The 18355-nt window shown below is 44.5% G+C and overlaps 1 protein-coding gene across 6 annotated transcripts in view; it reads left to right on the top strand.

Annotated features, from left to right (window-relative positions):
• Positions 1 to 18355, top strand: part of EMID1 (EMI domain containing 1) — a 431309-nt gene that overhangs the window by 323932 nt on the left and 89022 nt on the right. For 3 of the 6 annotated variants that reach the window (XM_085632748.1, XM_085632746.1, XM_085632747.1), the window contains exons 7-8: positions 14272 to 14319; positions 14646 to 14753. In XM_085632748.1, the coding sequence (XP_085488874.1) occupies positions 14272 to 14319; positions 14646 to 14753 (156 nt within the window). The remainder of the gene's footprint in view (positions 1 to 14271; positions 14320 to 14645; positions 14754 to 18355) is intronic. The other 3 variants (XM_085632751.1, XM_085632749.1, XM_085632750.1) reach the window with 1 other exon arrangement.

The raw sequence follows: 18355 nt of genomic DNA, 5'->3' as shown, positions 1-18355 counted from the left end.
CGGTCTACTTTTGCTACCACAGTCCTTGCACATGCATGTGTCCTCTCCCCCTGTACGTGGTCTACTTTTGCTACCACAGTCCTCGCACATGAATGTGTCCTCTCCCCTTGCACACGGTCTACTGTGGCTACCACAGTCTTTGCACATGCGTGTGTCCTCTCCCCGTGCATGCATGCACATGACTTACTCACCAACAACCTGATATTCTTTGACCCATGTCGCTGCAGAGACCTTTTGTTGTGCTACGCCTTGCTGTTTGCTAATAGACCAGGAAGAAGGCAGGCACTGGCAGCTCACACTTGGACGCAACTTCACCAAAATGCAAGGTGTAGCGAGGTGGCATATGACTCAACTTTGAGATGTTCCTATTTTATCTAAAGGGGCAGGGGGAAGGTCATGGAGTAAAAACTACAGAAAGCAAACAGTGCTGTTCCTGCCCATCCCTCAGAGGCCCCTGAATACAGGTGTAGCATGTGGAGTGCCAGAAGTACTATGCAATGAGAAGGTAGCAGCTACTACACCTGGAACTCCTAATTGACATGCACGGCACAGGACGCAAAAAAATTCAACATTCATAGTTTTCTTCATTTTGAAATTTAGTTTAGTAAGTTTTTTGCTGTCTGACAATGTTATGCTTTTCCCCGTTCTTTATTTGTTATTTGTTTCTTTTATATTGCTGGGTTTGATGGCTAGTGATCTGTATTCGACCCTGCGGTCAGATGTACAAATTTTAGCCAGGTCCATTCAGCTTTTTATCTTGCCATGTGAATAAAATGAGTAACAACATACATCTCTTAAAAAAACACTTACCTCTTCGGCCGGCCGCGTCTCTCCTCGCTTCCCTGCTGACGTCCCAGAACGGAGCAGGAATTGGAAGCACACACAGGCTCCCTCCCCTAAGCCAATCACAGTGCTACAATGCAGCGTTGTCGGCACTCACACAGGGAATGGGAGCTTGGGCATGTTCCTCACCAGGCTGTGTAATGCAGCCTGGTGGGGAACATGCAAAGTGCGCATGACTGTTTGGTCGGCCCAAGACGGCCAGTCAAACAGTCATGCACACTTAGAGTGTGCCCACCACTCCTCCCCGGTGACCCCAGCCCCACCCCGACCTAACCCAGGCCAACAGCTATCAAAAATAAAATGATAATAACAAAGTTATTATCATTTTCTTTTTTCCCTGCTATGTGAGCAATGGGGTGACGCTGCTCCGCCTTAGCGGAGGAGCCGCCCCTGCCAATATACAATACACGTTATCAAGGTTATTTCAAAAGTATAGATTTCACATTTTTCACATATGTTGTAAGTAACAGATTTCCTGTGAGTCTATGGTGTAATCCAAGCAAACGCACAGCAGTCATCCCTGTTATGGTAGTCTGTTTGAGCTAGAGAAAACACAGACCCCATAGGTACTGTTTTGTTTTCCAAATAACTTTGGCACCATTTGATGATACAAGTTCATCTACCTCAATCTGTCCGTGGAAGGTTTTGGGGTGATCGGTCAAACGGAGGCCAAGAAAAAGGAGGTGTCCGAAGGTGCAACCCATGCAACTTCAATAGGGGATTTTAGACGGCTGAACAGAATTACACCAAATTTGGCAGAAATGTTAGAGCTTTACTAAGAAAGCATGCTTTTAGGGTTGTGGTGTAAAACCGTTCGGTAGTTTTGGAAAAATGAAGGTTCAAAATGTATAAATATTTTTGACAGTTGGGCTGCAGTTTAAAAATGCAAGTTCTTCTAATTGGCCCAAGGGGCTTTTTTGGAGCTAGCACTCTGATGCACTGACGGTTACATGAACTGAAATGTTGCGGCTGCCATTACAGGACTTGGAAACTTGGTACCCATGGAAAATGTTTTTAAAAAGGACATAAAAGGGCAGGCTTGGGATACCCTTATCCCCTAGCCTTCATGGGGGTCCCAGAAGGACACTAGAAGGATTGGTGCATACTTTTAATATTTATGTAGGTAGGAGGGCCTTTGAATGGCACCCAAGCCAATTTTTGAGCCTGGGCTCCCCTTCCACCTGGGTCTAACACAAATTACAGGTCCTGTGGGACCAATTCTCCAGGTACAGTATGTTGGTTTTTCGGGCATGTTGACAACCAATGCCCATGTAGGGTGTGGCGGGTAGTGCCGGCTATTTCCTTACCTGTTCATACTTCTCGTGGGCAGGATACTGCATTGCTTCCGCCCGTGACAAGAGCATAAAAAAATAAAGCCAACAGACTTGCCTTCATATTTTGATGTGGTAACCCCTTGACAAAGCCAATAGGCTTGCCTTGTATATTGATGTGGTCATCCCTTAACAACGGCAATAGGACTGCCTTTTATATATTGATGTGGTGACCCATTGTCAAAGCCACTAGGCCTGCCTTATATGACATGGCGCCCACTTATATTGTGATGTTGCATCTCGTATAGGTGGGGGGGTAGTTATGATGGGGGTCATGACCCACTGGGGCTAAAATGTGATTTGAGGGTGTCAGTAAAGGCATTTACATGCACCAAATGTACATATTTGTAATTTAATGCAAAGAATTTTGTACTATGTGTATTAATGCACTTTTTTCTTTTTAAAAGAAAACGCACTAACGAGACATTCATTTATTGAGCGTTGATGATGGATGTCATCCAATGGAGATTACTAATCCACACTCCCTTACATGAGTAGGTCTTTAACTGCTCTGCCTCACTACCCTAACAGAGTAAACGGCTACAAATGGGTACTTGGTTCCCAGTCAGAAGAGAATTGTGAACGTTTTACTGTAATAAGATCTTATTTTACTTTAAGAAACACGGACATTCATTTAGAAAAACAAAGATTAAAAGGGCTTTATAGTTTGCTCAGTAACTATGACTTGGTACATTGAATTATGCGGCATAGGAGCCCGAAATTACACATCATTTTTGGCTAAATTATGTGGCAGGAAAAAGCTAATTATGCGGCACATATTTTAATAGTATTACTACTTCATTATTTTGTAATGTTTACAGACGGTAATACTGTCCGGGCAATGATTTCACCTCATTAGTGACAGTTTAACAACCAAATACAGAAATAAGCAACTGAAAGATGACCAGTTAACTTTTGCGATGGAATTCACCACTGTGGAGTTATTGTTAGGACCTAGCTGCTATAGGAAGAGCATTTTTTGGTTTGCTAATAACTTTGGCGCCATTTGACAAATCTTCACAAAACTATCCAAAGAAAAAGTTCATCCACCTCAGCTCCTTCTTGGAAAGTTTCGAGGAGATCTGTCATGCAGGGGCTGAAAAAAAGGGGGTCTCAAAACTCAATTCCTCCATACAATTTACCATATGAAATTTGAACAGCGATACCACGAAAACAGCTGAGGGGAAATTGCACCAAATTTGGGAGAAAGACAGATCTTGTTCCAGAAAGCATGCTTTTTATGATTTGGTGTAGATCTGTTCAGTTGTTTTCAAGAAATTAAGGTTAAAAAACTTTGTATATCTAGACGGTTGTTTTTGCGCAAAGCTCCTGAGATTCCCGCCATCATGCAACTTCAAATAATTAAGCAATCCGAGGGGGCTTTGTTTTCCCCATCCCCTGCCGCGCTCCCACAGGAGCCAAAAGCTCCCGCGAGCACCCGCAGGAGGTCATGCTGTCAATGGCTGGCTGCAGCATAAATGGAAACGTTTCAGCCGCAGTTTCAAAATATTTGGCCATCGTGTCCTGAATTTTTTTTAAAAGAAGTTATAAGGGGGCAGGGTAGGGGTACTCTAACCCCTAAGACATTGTGCCAAACTTTTTCGCTATCTGATGGGTATCTCACAGGAGCCAGTGCAACCTCCTGAACTCTAGCGGTAAGTCACCTGTTTAAAAAAATTATAACATTTATTTTTTCCTGTACATTACCATAGGGAGATGTCTGTTTCTGTGAGAAAGGTTACTATCAGTAATTCTGGGACTGGCCCTTATTTTTACTCTTCTGACATTTCTGGAGAGAAAGAGATGGAAAAACACACAAAGCGGAAAGAAAGAAAGAGAAAGACGGGAAAACCGTCACAAAGGCAGAAAGCAGGAACTCACAAGAGTGACATAATGAAGCATGAAGGGGCATATTATCAAGATCCGGCGTCAAACTTATCGCCGCTTTAGCGGCAGAAAACTGCCGCTAAAGCGGCGATAATGGGCTTGATAATATGTCCTTGAGAATTCCAATAGAAGTCCATGTTGACACCAGAACATGGGCTTCTATTGGAATTCTCAAGGGCATATTATCAGAAAAGTTGTACAAAAACCATTAATGATGGTTGCATACGCTTGTGTAGGTGCACATCATGAAATGGTTTTAAAGACAACTCAAAGATGACCACCCATACATGCTCATGCATGCACACACATGGGTGACTACCTTTGGATGGTTTTATAGCTCATGCCCAGGCGGCCTTTTTTTTAATTGATTTTGATATCTGTTCATACATGTGCTCCGCTTGCAATGCCTACTCAGGATACTGCACACTGCAAGTAGCAGTGAGTACCTGGTACCAATGTCTGGGGAGCTGCCAGGCCATTGCAAAGTAAAAAAAAAAAGTTTACACATTTAAAAAAATCTATTAAATCAACAAAAACAGAGCACATAGGTGCCCACATGTCTTAAATCTCGATCTGTGTGGCATGTAATATGTGGAAGTATTGAATTTGTAATGTTTGATGTTTTAATTTGTGAACATGCCATGGTGTTTGAAACCTGAAGTAAGATGCAATTTCTTTCAGGTTTTCTATATTAAAGTCAGCAGAGTTCCTTGCTTTTATTACCGCAAAGTTTATTCTGTTTGTATTGAGATGATCTAACTTAATATGACAATACATTTCTTACTGCAACAAAGAAGAAAATAATTATTGGCATTTGGTCCTTGCGGTGAACTATCGCCACGAGAGGAGAAAAAACAGCATGTGGCACATTTATCAAGAAATCACTCGGAACAGCAAGTCACCTTGCTGCGCTGCGTGATAGGGAAAAGGGCAGGAAGGCGCTGTATTTAACATTATACGGGGCATTTCTGCCTTTTCGTCGCATTGGCGCACAATGTGCTGCCTAGCGCCAACGCAGGCACCCTTGCACCATGGTGTAAGGGTGCCAGTGTTGTAAGCAGAATTGATTCTGTGCAGGAAGGTGCACCTTCCTGCACAAAAACAATGCCCTGAGGCAGGTTCCTCTTTCTATGGGTGCTGCAGAATGCAGCACCCATAGAAAGAGGAAAAACTAAAGATATGTTTCCTTGTTACGCCTCACCTGGGAAGGCATAACATTTTGACGCATTCCTAGGTCTACCAGTGATGGAAAATCTGGGAATGCAACAAAATCCATCGGTGGATGTGTGGAAACAACCATGCTCTACCCATGGAATGCCTCCCTGCTACAGAGGCAAGGCAGCAATTTGTGGTGCATTGTGTTACTCTAGATTTATCAAGCCACTCAGGGCCACACAAGATGTGCTTGCATGGTTTGATAAATCTAACTTAGTTGTTCAGTTGCTGTTGCGCCCCGTTGTGTGGCCTAAGGGCGCTGCAACTCTTTGATAAATATACACCCAAGTATCTTCGAGGAGGTGGCCTTTCATAAATTGGACCTGATTCGAGGAGAGGGACTTGGCATTTATCTGATAAAAATGTTTTTGGTATTTTTCATATTGTCGAATGTCTTTCTAATAAAGTAGTAGAGACGCAGAAATTAAGATGCGAATGGGTTGTAAAAAGTCCATTGCATTTTTATTTACAACTGTATTTCTACATTCATTATTTCCTGCGTGGTGCTCATCCATGTAGAGTATTATTGTGTTCATAAAAACTTTGGACCAATATTAGCTGACAATGACAGAGCTCCTGACCCCAGGTGAAGCCCAGCTGGAGTTAGGCAGCGTAGACCCGTGCAATGAAAAATAAACTGCCCTTGCTTTCTGCACAGGTTTTTTATGCTGTCATCTTGAATCCATTGACTCTGATGATCTCGGGATTCTCGCAGTCCCCACCTCACCTGTGTGCCCTTTTCATGATACCTTCGCTCCCGGTACATGATTGTGCCATTGGCTGCACTACGGTATAGTTTTCCTCACCCCCACAGAGAAGCCATATTATTATTTTAAATTCAGACCCATTACTCCCACCCCTTATGTGATATCAGCCCTCCCACCAATAGTGTCTTGTGTACTATAGAGCGCGGGACCCTTATGTCCCCTAACTTACTCTGTAGTCTAGTGGCATAAGTGATTGGGTGTAATTAATAAAATTAATGTCAGAGTACGCTTCAGTTAATGGTTACACTCTAGGTTTCAGGGGTCTTCAAATTGGGGGTGGGCCTCCCTAGGGGGGCCTCAAGTGATCTCAGGGGGGGCTACAGGCTATGGCCAAAAGAAGCAATATGCTGATAACAGTCCATTGTTGTCATTTATATTCTGGCTGAGAGAAGGTGTCAAAAGGAAAGGGACTACAAATATTCTTCAAATACCCCACCCCCACGTCTAATAAGCACACTGTGGATACTTTTACATGTTAGAAAGGCCTGCCTGACCAGAATGGCATGTTTGGCAATCATGTATTTTATTGCATTTGTAAAACGGTAATAGAACTTAACTGCAATGTTTAAATAAGTCTATACATATTTAAACATTGCCAGTTTAATAGAATAGTTGTTAAAAATTAAGGGCTGAGCCCGGTGATTTGTTTTTCCCCACTGGGGGGGGGGTGCAGCATTAAAAGGTTTGAAGACCAATGCTCTAGAGAATAAAGACATGTAATACCAAGCTCTGTGTGTGGTGTGATTCATTTACATGCTATTGTGCTGGGGATGACGCTACAACTGGCAACGAGGTAGGGGATACATAAACCCACAACCTGAAGAGTCAAGAGTGCTCTCCCTGAAAATTTGCCGAGGTCCAGCAAACTGCTCGCACATGCCACATGCACCTCAGTTGAAGTGAAGAATCAACAGTTGGCGTATGTGGAGTCAAAGCACAACTCCATTCAGTACGAGACTTCCAAAGAAAGTGGCAGCACCACAGGAAGTTTAATCTACTGTCAGTCAGAAAATTGCTACTACAACCGAGATAAGAAGTGCAACACCACCACTCAACACGAGCCGTCATTCATCCAGTAAATAACACTAAAGGCAGTGACAACCAAGAGCAGAAAGTGCAATAAACAGCAACAGCAAAGTGCAAAAGAATGCTGCGAACAGAATTAGGTGAGCACAAAGAAGTACTAAGAGGCAGAGGTCAATCAGATGTAAGAAAGCTTGAAGGAACACCAAGTGTGTCGCGCCTCAGAAACAAGAAACAATCATCTACTTACCAAATATCTAGAGTAACGAGTCATCTAATCTTGGCGCCAGGCATAGGAACCTAGGTTCAAATACGGGATATATGCTTGTGAGACTGTCAAATCCTGCCAAACCGACAAAAGAGGCCTTGACTGGAGGTCAGAATAGTGAAATCCTTCAGCTCTTCCCATGGCTGCCGAAGAGATCGCCCGATACGGTGCTGCCACCTGCCTAAAACCACTGTCTGCTTTCAATGGTTTCAAGATGTCATTCATCGCATTATACAACCTGTCACAATTGTTTTCAATTACAGTGATGATATACTAGTATTTGGGGCCGCATGATAGGAGCATGATACAGCCCTTACACAAGTGTCTCGTCTACTTTTGGATGCACGTCTTATGTTGAATGCTGAAAAGTTCAAATTTCACAAAATAAAACGAATGTTCTTTGGGCACATTTTCTCGGCTGGGGAAATGACTCTAGATCCAGCCAAGGTTCAGGCTTTGTTATCTACCTCACTTCCGGAAGATGAAACTATGCTGCGTTCTTTTCTTGGTATGACCAGGGTACATCCGTGACTTTGCCTCTGTGAGTGCCCCATTGAGATATTTAACGAAAAGGAATGTTTCATTTCAGTGGTTACAGGAGTGTGATCAAAGCTTCAAGATGATTAAGCATGCAATTGAAAATGCTGCTCAAATTACTTACTTTGATCCGAAATTGCATACAGACATTGTTGTGGTTGCCAGCCCATAGGACTTGTGCATGATTCTTGCTCAACATAGTGGACATACAAACACACGAAGGTGTATTTTAGCATGTGCTTGCTGAAGTTTGTCAAAGACTGAACGAGATTACTCGCAACCTGAGAAAGAAATCCTAGCTGTTGCATGGGGTTATGAACACTTTCATGTTTCTCTATGGGAAACAATTTGTGCTTGTTACTGATCATCAATCATTGATCACTATCATTGGCAATCCAAAGGCCAAGATGCCCCTTTGAATTGAGAGGTGGGGGCTGCAACTGCAAGAGTATGACTACACCATTGTACACCGGCCGGGAAAAGATCAAAACACTGCCTATGTTAAATTTATTGTGCGATCCAGCACTCTTGCAGCTGTGTCCGTGGAGCAAATAAGTGCTGCTACCAATGCAGACAGGAATATACTCATCCTCACAGGCATTATTATGCATCAATCCATGGAGAACCAATGTTTGACGTTTTGATGACAGTAAATATATCAGAAATTCAAGAATGTGCGTGAGGAACTGTCCATTACACAAGAAGGGATTATCTTGTGAGAGTCAAGAATTGTCATTCCTGAAAGTCTACGACAGCAAGTCATTGAAGTGGCACACAAGGGACATTGTGGAATTGTCGCCACAAAGCAAGCTCTCCGAGACCATGTTTGGTTCCCTCATCTTGATGAGCAAGTTGAGAGAGAGCTCCAGACTTGTCATTTTTGTAACGGTTTATCTCTCAAAACAACACAGCATTCTTTGAATATGTTGGATCTTTCAAGACACGTCTGGGAGAAAATTGCAGTTGACTTCTTTGCACCCCTTAAAACTGGCTATTAGCTCATGGTAATTATAGATGAGTACTCACGGTTTCCTCTGTTGGAAGACCTTTCGTCAATCGCTCATGATCAAGTAATTGAGCGATTAGAAGTCATTTTTTAAACCTGGGGTGTTCCGTCCATTCTAAAATCTGACAATGGTCCACCATTCAATGGTCAGGAATTCAAAGACTTTCTTACTCATTTGAATGTGAAGCATCAGAAAAACACACCTCTGTGGTCACAGGCTAATGGTGTTGTTTAACATGTTATGAGCACTCTTAAGAAGGCTGTCCAGCGCGCTGCTCTAGAGACCTAAGCTCAGGTCCATTCTTCATTCTACTCTTCATGCCTACAGATCTACCCCACATGCTACAACCAGTGAAAGCCCTGCTTCTGTGATGTTCGTGAGAGCCTTGGGTACAAAGCTCCCCCAGTGGACCACTGAAAAAAACAATTGATGCTCAGAAAGTTAAACTCACTGATTTATCTCACAAGTCCAGAAAGAAGACTTAAGCTGACAAGCGTTGACGTGCTCGGGACATTACTTTTCAGAAAGGGGATCGTGCCCTTGTCAATCAGAGGTGAAAAGGCAAATCTCATGCTCCCTTTGATGCCAATTCATTGCAAGTTGTGAACAGGAAGGGTCACATGGTGACTGCTCATCGTCCTAGAAAGTCCATTACGATGGATTCCTCACATTTAAAGCACCTGCCTCGGAATCTGTCAGTTTCAGACATCCAGAGTGAGACTCTGTCATCAGACAGCCAGGAGAGCCCCAGGACTGGTTCAGTGACTAGCTCACCAGTGCCTGCTGCAGCTGTTTCTCCTGTGTCTTCTCAGCCTCGCACCATGAGATCTGGAAGAGTGGTTCAAGTGCCTTGACAACTCATAGAGGAGCCATGATGTATATATGTTTTGTTTGCATCTTTTTATTTAATAAAGGGGGAGATGTTGTGTCTTGTGTACTATATAGTGCAGGACTCTTATGTACCTTAACAGACTCCATAGTCTAGTGACGTAAGTGATTGGGTGTGGTTAATACAACTCAAGATGCATTACGCTTCAGTTACCAGTAACACTTTCTAGATAATAAAGACATGTAATACTGGGCTGCATGTGTGGCATGATTCATTTACATACTACCAGGCTGGGGAGGATGCTACACCTCCTACTGCTAATTTCTCTTAAATCGCCGGCCAGCTCTCTGCAGTGATACCCTTGTCCTTTATTTAATATCACTTCATCCACTCCTGACTAACATGTCTTACTACACACCTCACATGCTAACATCTGTTATACATCAGTTATTTGTGAATAATTGTGTTGACTCCAATTGTGTTGACCCCAGGAGGAGCTGCACGGTTTACATGCCATCCTCAGTAGTGTAGCAAGCACTTTGACCGCCCGTGGCGGTCCCAGTGTTTGCCCCTCCGCTGCAGCCGAATTAGAGAGCGGGGTGCTGGCAGGATTTGTTTCTATTTGCTGCCCCTCCTCTCCCAACTTAAGAGTGGAGGGGAGGTGATTGCTGCCCTGAGAATGGCAGGTAAGAGCGGGGGGAGGATGCCGCCCCCTTGCTACGCCACTGGCCGTCCTATTTGCAGTTTTCAGGATGGATCCTTCCCACTGTAGGCCCTTGTAGCAGAGTTGTTTAAAATGTGGCGCCACCCACCTGATTCTCTGTTGGATTTTTGGGGAGATCGGACTGTTACCCATGCACTGGGGCTGGGACAATTTGCAGACAGGGGGTGCTGCCATCAATGTTAGATCACTGAAGTCATAGGGATTGTAAAACATCAGGGCGTCACACAAAGAATAAGTACAGCAAATGAGCCACGCCAATTCAGCTGGAGAGTGGTAAAGATGTAGTATGTAGCTGGGGTGCCTTTTGGAGCACACTGTTGCAAATATATTACTAAAGCATGGTGTCGTAGCACACTGTCATTTATAGACAGCTCATTTTCCATTGAAATGGTAACAAAATATGCAGTGACATGCAGCTTTACTAATAAAACTATGTAGGCCACAATTGATAATATACAGATATTGGGTTTCAGCAAATATCTGTTATTTGTACATCGCCAATTAAAGTGTTTTGATTTGTTTTGGTCCTATTGAAATATTAATTTCCATCACTTTTCAGAATTACAAAAAATTTGCTTTGTTTATGCTTTCCTAACTGATATAGTTTTAAATATTTTTACAGTCGTTTACAGGAATTTGAATGTTGTGTGTTATAAAAAAGCTAACATCCTACAGCTTTTCCTTGTACACCAGCATGATTTTCAGATATTTCACTTTACATAATACCTTCACTTTGCAGTCAGAGAAAGAAAAGTAACACCAATCTACATGTTAAAATAATAAGCAACAATTTGAGAAATAACATATCCTGACATTTCATTCACCTCTGTCTTTGAACTATAGCGAATGTGACAAGATTAAAACGAAATAGAAGGGCTTCTCTATTGCCCATTCGCATTCTGAACTCCACCACGTTTATGTTGGAGTACTGCAGCCCCCCCTGCATTACCTACTCCCAGCGACCATGCACCTATGTCATCTGAGGCCAACTCTGATACACTATGTACAGCTCAGTGTAATTGCCACGTGCAGTAGACACGTGAAGATTACCCATCTCCCCTAGCTTGTGATGCTTTTAGTGCTGCATCATGCTGCTGCATTACCAGTCTTTCCTTAATTGAGTATGGTGAGGAGAAACCCAATGTGCAGCAGTGGGCCCCAGGGTTGATGGCACTGACTAGGGATTCAAATCTCGGCTGCAGTCTACTTCTTGGCCACAGGGTGTCAGTGTAGTATTGGTCTGTACTTTGGCATAGAAAAGGGTCACTGACGTGCTTCGGATTTTGGCTTGTGCAGCCCCATTCGCTTGGAACTGCTGGGTTAGAGGACAGCAGATTATGCATAAAGATCAGGGATGGTCCTCGGGCTTCCTGGCCATATTTCTACGTCCTGGTGTTATGTTTATAACATTTGCATACCGCACAGTTGTACCATTTGAATGGCCTTGTCGCTTTTGGCGCCTCGGAGTGGCTCTCTTTCTCAGAGGCGCAGCTTTGGGGAGGGTGTTACACCCCCTAAATAAATGCTTTCTTGGACTGGCAGTTGGGACTGGGGGCCCTGATTCTGGTCTTCAGGGTCTTTGTTGGTTTTTCTCCTCGTGCTCCACCAATAAAGGACAGAGCAGTGACCTTTGAAGACAAAACAGGAGAGAGAGAGAGACAGAGGAATGCATCTGGTGGCTGCATTTCAAAACGAGAACCCAGATTACCTGGAATCAATACCGACCTTCCTGCTGGTCCAAATTGTGTGATCCTAGGCAAACATTTTATTTTAGAGACCTTCCCTTTTGTTAATTATCACATATGGGCACACTTTTAAATACTTACGTTCAGAATGTGCGCTGTACAAGTACATCTTATGTTTGAATTATACAGGCCACATTTAGGGTTTACATGACTACTAACTTGCCTCTTAGTTCACTAATGTCATGGTCGTTGGGAGCAGGGGGGCAAGGGAGCAATCCATTAATGTTTCTAAGTTCACATATAATAAATGTCTGTCTATGCAGAAATGTAATCTGAGGTACTAAGGTGAAACACTTCTGCATGTTGTTAAAGAAATATACTTTTAGAATTTTAAAAATACTGTATCATAACTTTACATTATATTTGTTGCACGTTATATATGCCAAACTTTTCCATGGCTTGGCTCGTGCACAGACTCTTAGAACTAAGGCAGACCCTTGGTTCGGCTCTGGCTCACCCTATTAATTTGCTGACACGCCCACCTCTATTTGTGACTTGGTCTTAGTACATGGGGCCGTCACTCATTTGATAAAATGATTTGTAAAAGACGAGGACTTGAAACATGGAGCCCTGCCTACATGCACCAATTTGACAACCCTACGATCAAGCTTTCTTGTAGCAGAGATGAAGAAGAGTGGGTGCAGTGAAAATGCATTTAAAATAAGTGGTCCCAGGGCAGGACCCGCAGGCCATTCTGTTGTACGTGTCTGTAGTCATGGGTTCCCAGGAAGAAGTACCAACCTCAGGTGAAACAGGCAAGAGCGTAGCTTGATGGTGGAGGCGCGGGGGCAGCGATGGAGTTGTGGAGGCAGGTTTGAAGTGTGATGCCTTGAAAATGTATTCTTGTCTTGGTGGTTCTCTCTGGGGGCCTTGGCTCTGGTATGCTAAGTCTGTGTGGCTTTTCTAGTTGGTCTCATTTCACTAAGAGTTTTTAACCAGGGGTGGCTCCTCCGCTAAGGCGGAGGAGCGTCGCCCCACTGCTTTAAGGCAATGCAGAGGAAAAAGACAATTATAATAACGAAACGCGTAATTTTCATTTCCTTTTTCCATTCCTAGATGCTGGGAGGGGCAGGGATGGCCAGAGTAGGAACTAGGGGAGGAGTAGTTTGCCCACTCACAGTGCGCATGAATGTTTGACCGGCCGTCTTGGGCCGGCCAAACATTCATGCGCATTTTGCATGTTCCCCACCAGGCTGTATTACACAGCCTGGTGGGGAACATGCACAGGCTCCCTGTTCCTGTCTGAGCACGGAACCACGGCGCTCAGACTAATCACAACTATGCAATGCACCCGGGCTTCCAGGTTTCCTAAGCCAATGACAACGCTGCAATGCAGCGTTGTCATTGGCTGAGGGGAACCAATCACAACGCTGCATTCAGCGTTGTCATTGGCTTAGGAAGCCTGGGAGCCCAGGTGCTTCCTCTGCGACGAGGAGAGGCTGCACAGAGCTTGTGGCACAAGCAGCAGGTAAGTTTTTTATATTTTTTGTCTATTTTTATATTTTCTACACCACTCAACCTCCCCCCCGCCACCATTCCCTACCAGCCGCCACTGTTTTTTAACATGTTCATTTTATGGTGCTGAGATTTTAATATTTATAGTGACTGGTTTACCTAAAAGTAGTAAACGTGCACCTATAGAACTCATACTCCTTGAATGAGTGGAAATGTACAACTTTTTGAATTCGCAAACATTGGCAATAATAGGCGTGGAAAACTGCGTTAGTCTTAGGTTTACAGGCATCTTACTGGCAATCAAACACCCAAAGGGTGATGGGATGAATGTCTGCAAACAGTTTAACCAGTGGCAGTCACTAGAGGTAGCATTCCAACTCATTGTTTTTTACTCACCGTGCCACTCCAGAGGGAGGCCCTCCTAATGCAATTCTGTACTGACACTGTTCCTCATGGAAACAGGCCATCCCGAACCCTGGTCATCTCACCCCTCCACCCTGCAGTCCACTGCTTTTTAGTTGGGAAATTTGAGATTCATCCCCCCTCTCAAGCCTCACTGACCAAGCTATGCCCTTGCTCTTTCTGAGGGCGCTGGACACCTGCCCCGGATGTACCTGACATCCACATATGTTTTTTCCAGGTGTTCCTGTGGAGAAGGTGAAGGGCCCCCTCCTCCCTGGCCAGGAAGGTAAGTAGCCCATCCCTTCTCAGAATGTATGTGTTCCATGGTGAGGGTGTAGAGGTACCCCATACAGAGCTGAGAACGTAAGGGACTTAGTCCATCTAGAGGTAATACATGTTTATGCTAGGCCTCTGGTTCCCTGGAAACCCACCTTGGTTATCCCACCAAACAGAGGCCACAAATTCAGTGGGTGTGGAAAGCGAAGCCTTAATTTAGCTTCTCTGGCCCACTGACCATGTTCACTAATGTTATATTCCTAAATAATGTTTTGAAATGAACTTCCACCCGCTCTAAAAAGCTTCGCTGATAAAGAACTCTGTCTTCCTTTCTAGGTAAGCCAGGAACACAGGGACCTCAGGGCCCAACCGGCCCAAGGGGAGAACCTGGGAACCGGGGCCCATCCGGGTCCCCTGGACTGAGAGGCCCAATGGGACCCCCAGGTAAGTGTGAATGCACAGAATCAGTGGCATACTCGCAAGTGTGAGCATGTGTGCTTGGCTGGTACCATGTTAATACAGGGGCTGAAATAACGTAGATTCAAACACATCTGCAACCAAAATATTTACCTACAGAAAATATCTTTGTACAAAAACTTCAATTTACTCTGAAACCCACTGTTGGCCACTCTCCACGACGCCTTGCAAAATAACAAAGAAAAGCAGCAGTCAGCAGCCAGAAAGAGGGAACCAGGAAATAACATGGCAATTTCACTGTGGGGCGAACTCCAGCGCACAGTGTGTTGTGTCTGTCTCACAGTGCATACCCAGAAAGCTTCCCAGATGCATAATAGAGTTGGTTGGAATAGGAGAGGCTCCCACTTATGCAGACCAGGGGAGGATGGGTTGAAAACAACGCCTGGCACAGCATGCAAGTCGTGCTGGCATTCAAGTTCACACGGTTCTTGGTAATCCAGTCATCACTTGCAGGGGACAAGTCCTGTCTAACTGGGTCCAGGGCCTTTGAGAATGGGTTAATTTCATGCAGATTTAGATCTTGTCTGCATTGTTCTATTGGGTGAAGTAACACAACTCGATCCACTGGTGGAGGGTCTAAGGTCTTTGTTGCAAATGAGATGGGTGATGGTGGATCTGTATGGGTCCCCAGAAAGATCAGAGTGGGGGGGTGGGGGTGTATAAAGGAAATTAGATGCTTTGGATGGGCTCCAAGGGAACTGGAAAGGCGAGGCTTTGCCTTGCACACCCATGTGAGAAGGAGGAGGATGCACTGTATCAAAGGTTGCAGACTGAGTCAGCGGGATAAGCTTGCGTGCACCGCATCCATCTGCCTGGTCCTTGAGTCAATTTCAGGTGATGGTAAGAAATGGTGCTGTCCCTTGATGGTAGTGAGAGCTCACTTGGGGACAGATAGGCGGTTGTTGTTTGTCATAAAGCCTGTCAGCTGTTGGTAAGTAGGTAAGCTACTGGATTGCTCCAGAAACATCCCTTGGCAATTCATCTATAATTGTCTGGGTCATTGATGGCAAGCAAGAGACTCTGAGGTATTTGGGAAAGATTCCGGATTCCAATGAAAAGTTAAGGACGATTCTCATCACCGCAGCAGTAGAGTCCAAGAACACACTTTCCTTGAAGTGAGCATGTGAGATGGAGTCTACTAGAGATGCACACCATCAGCTCGAGGGGAGGTGCAATCTAAAAAGGGGGGAGAGGTCAGAAGAATGAGTGTGGTCCCTGGAATAAAGTATAAAGGTGAAGACAAAGCTGAACCTGGAGGAGAAACATGGGACACAGATACAAATATGGGCAGAAGTGGCTTACACTGAGGCTGGAGAAAGATGAGCCTGAGCTGGATGGAAAACAGTGAAAGTGGAGTCTGGGGCCCTGTGGGTTCTCTTAGTTACGTGTATGAGGGTGAAAAGATGGGAAAGAAAGGGTCCTTGCTAAGGAAAATATTTTGGGTGCAGTGTGGTGTGGGGTCAGGGCACCGAGAAGGGATGGTGGGAATGGAGAAGAAGTAAATGGGGTGAATAAAAGCAATGAAGAAGGGTGAAATGAAGGGGGCACAAGTGAGAGGTGGGAAAGAGGTGTGGGTAGCCAAGGTGTGGTAGAGAGGGAAAGTCGAGGCCGATGAAGTGAAATAGAGAGGGGAATGAGTGGGGTGCAGGGGCTGGCCCCAGACGTCTGGAAATGCTTAGTGAAGTAGCATGGGAAATAGGAGGTAGGAATTAAGAAGATGGGGAATTACCAAGGAAGATGCAGAAGGGGAGTGGATTGATGAGTGAGAGCGAGAGCGAGTAAAGGACCCGAGCCAGAAGGGAAGGTGTAAAAGGCTGAAGTGGAAGGTAAGAAGAGGGGAGGTTGTATTGATGGTAGCTGAACAGAGGTGGAGAGAGAGTAGAAGGAGGAAGCAGGGAAAGGATGGCTGATGGACCATAGTGGTGCAAAAAAAGGGAGGAAAGCGTGTTATAGGTACTGTCAAAGATTTGATTACTACACACTTGAATGTTTTAATGCCGCTTGTGATGAAGACTTGGTGCCATTGCTTGGATTCAGTGTTTAAATCCTAGTTTGGTCAGTCAGTTGCATACTGCCCCTGACAGACCCACTCCCATGGAAGAGCCAAAGTAACTCAGAATATAGATTCTCCTGCAGGACAGAGACACCCAAGTCAGACCCTAGTAACTGATGTCAGGTTCACCCTAATATATGATGATGCAGCATCTGAGAATTACCTTGATGCAGAATACTCGTGTCAGATACCCCAGTCACGCACATCCATGTGTGAGGGAGTATGTGGCAGAGGCAAATTATTTATCCACAGAATAATTCATTTGTTAGCAACAGGGAGAAAGCATAGCGCTAGAAGGCAGCAGAGTCCCAAAGTGATTTAATTTGAAGAAAAACCCTATGGGGCATATTAGCAAGGGCAGTATCCCCGGCACCCTTTGCCGCTAAAGCGGCAATTTTTTTATCGCCCTATTAGCAAGCTGTCGCTAACAGCTGTTAGCGACAGCTTACAGGCGATAGCGCCCGTTTTTGTACCGCTTTGCATGTCAGTGATATTTATCGCTAATGACATGCAAGGGAGGCGTTCCCAACTTTAAAGCGACTGAAAGCGTCGCAAACACACCTTCCGCCTATTACCAAGGCCCGCGAAGTGATAAAAAATGCATGCTAACCGCGTTTATCGCGTAGATTTTACACATGGTAGAAACCTGACTTACCCATTACGGTCAATGGGAGGTGGATTCTACGGTTAAGTCCTCACCTGCCTATTAGCAAGATTTCCATTACCAATGGGATTTTTATCACTGGATATCTCACGTTATTGTTGGGATTCGCCGCTATCGCTGGATTTAATATCGCCTTTGAGATAAACGTTGATGATAACGCGTTGTTTCTGCGATTAAATGCAGCGATAGCCGGTGATAAAAAAAAATGCACTAAGCGCGCTTTGCGATAATTATCGCAAGTCCTTGCTAATATGCCCCCTATATCTTTGTGGGGAAATGATGGCACAATATATTGAAAATTACATTTTTACAATGCAGGTGTATAAAATAACTAACTACTTGTACTTATCATCAAGTGAACATTTCTTAACTGTTAACAAGAGCAAAGAGCTTTTGAAATGCAAGACACAGCACATGAGAAACAGGTGTGAAGGAAAAGAACCTGCAGAATCTGTGGCCCTGCAGTCTGGTACTAGATGTGCTGATGAATATGATGCACTTACCTGAAGATGCACTAACGAAGCGGTCACTTCGAGCCTTCCTCTTTCGGAGACAAACAGTACAGGATGTGTTTTGCATCTTGGGATTTTTAAGGAGGAAGACGAAAGGCCTCATTTAAAATATATACATAAAATCCATGATTTGGGGGGGGGGGGTGGAAATGTATGCGGTCAAGTGTTGTTCCTGTTGCCAGGGCGCGGATTCACCTCCATAAGTAAAGACTGTTATGAGGAGGCCATACAGGGTCTGCTAGTCACAGGCTGGATATTGAAACAGGCCTTGGAGGGCCTGGTGATGGTCTCACTCACATGACTTTTAGAAGTACGCTCAAGAGGAACAGAGGAATGTAAG

Source organism: Triturus cristatus, chromosome 11 (assembly GCF_964204655.1).
Source record: "Triturus cristatus chromosome 11, aTriCri1.1, whole genome shotgun sequence".
Taxonomy (NCBI): Eukaryota; Metazoa; Chordata; class Amphibia; order Caudata; family Salamandridae; genus Triturus; species Triturus cristatus.
Note: the sequence above shows the minus strand (reverse complement) of the source record. Positions and strands in the feature narration are given on the sequence as shown.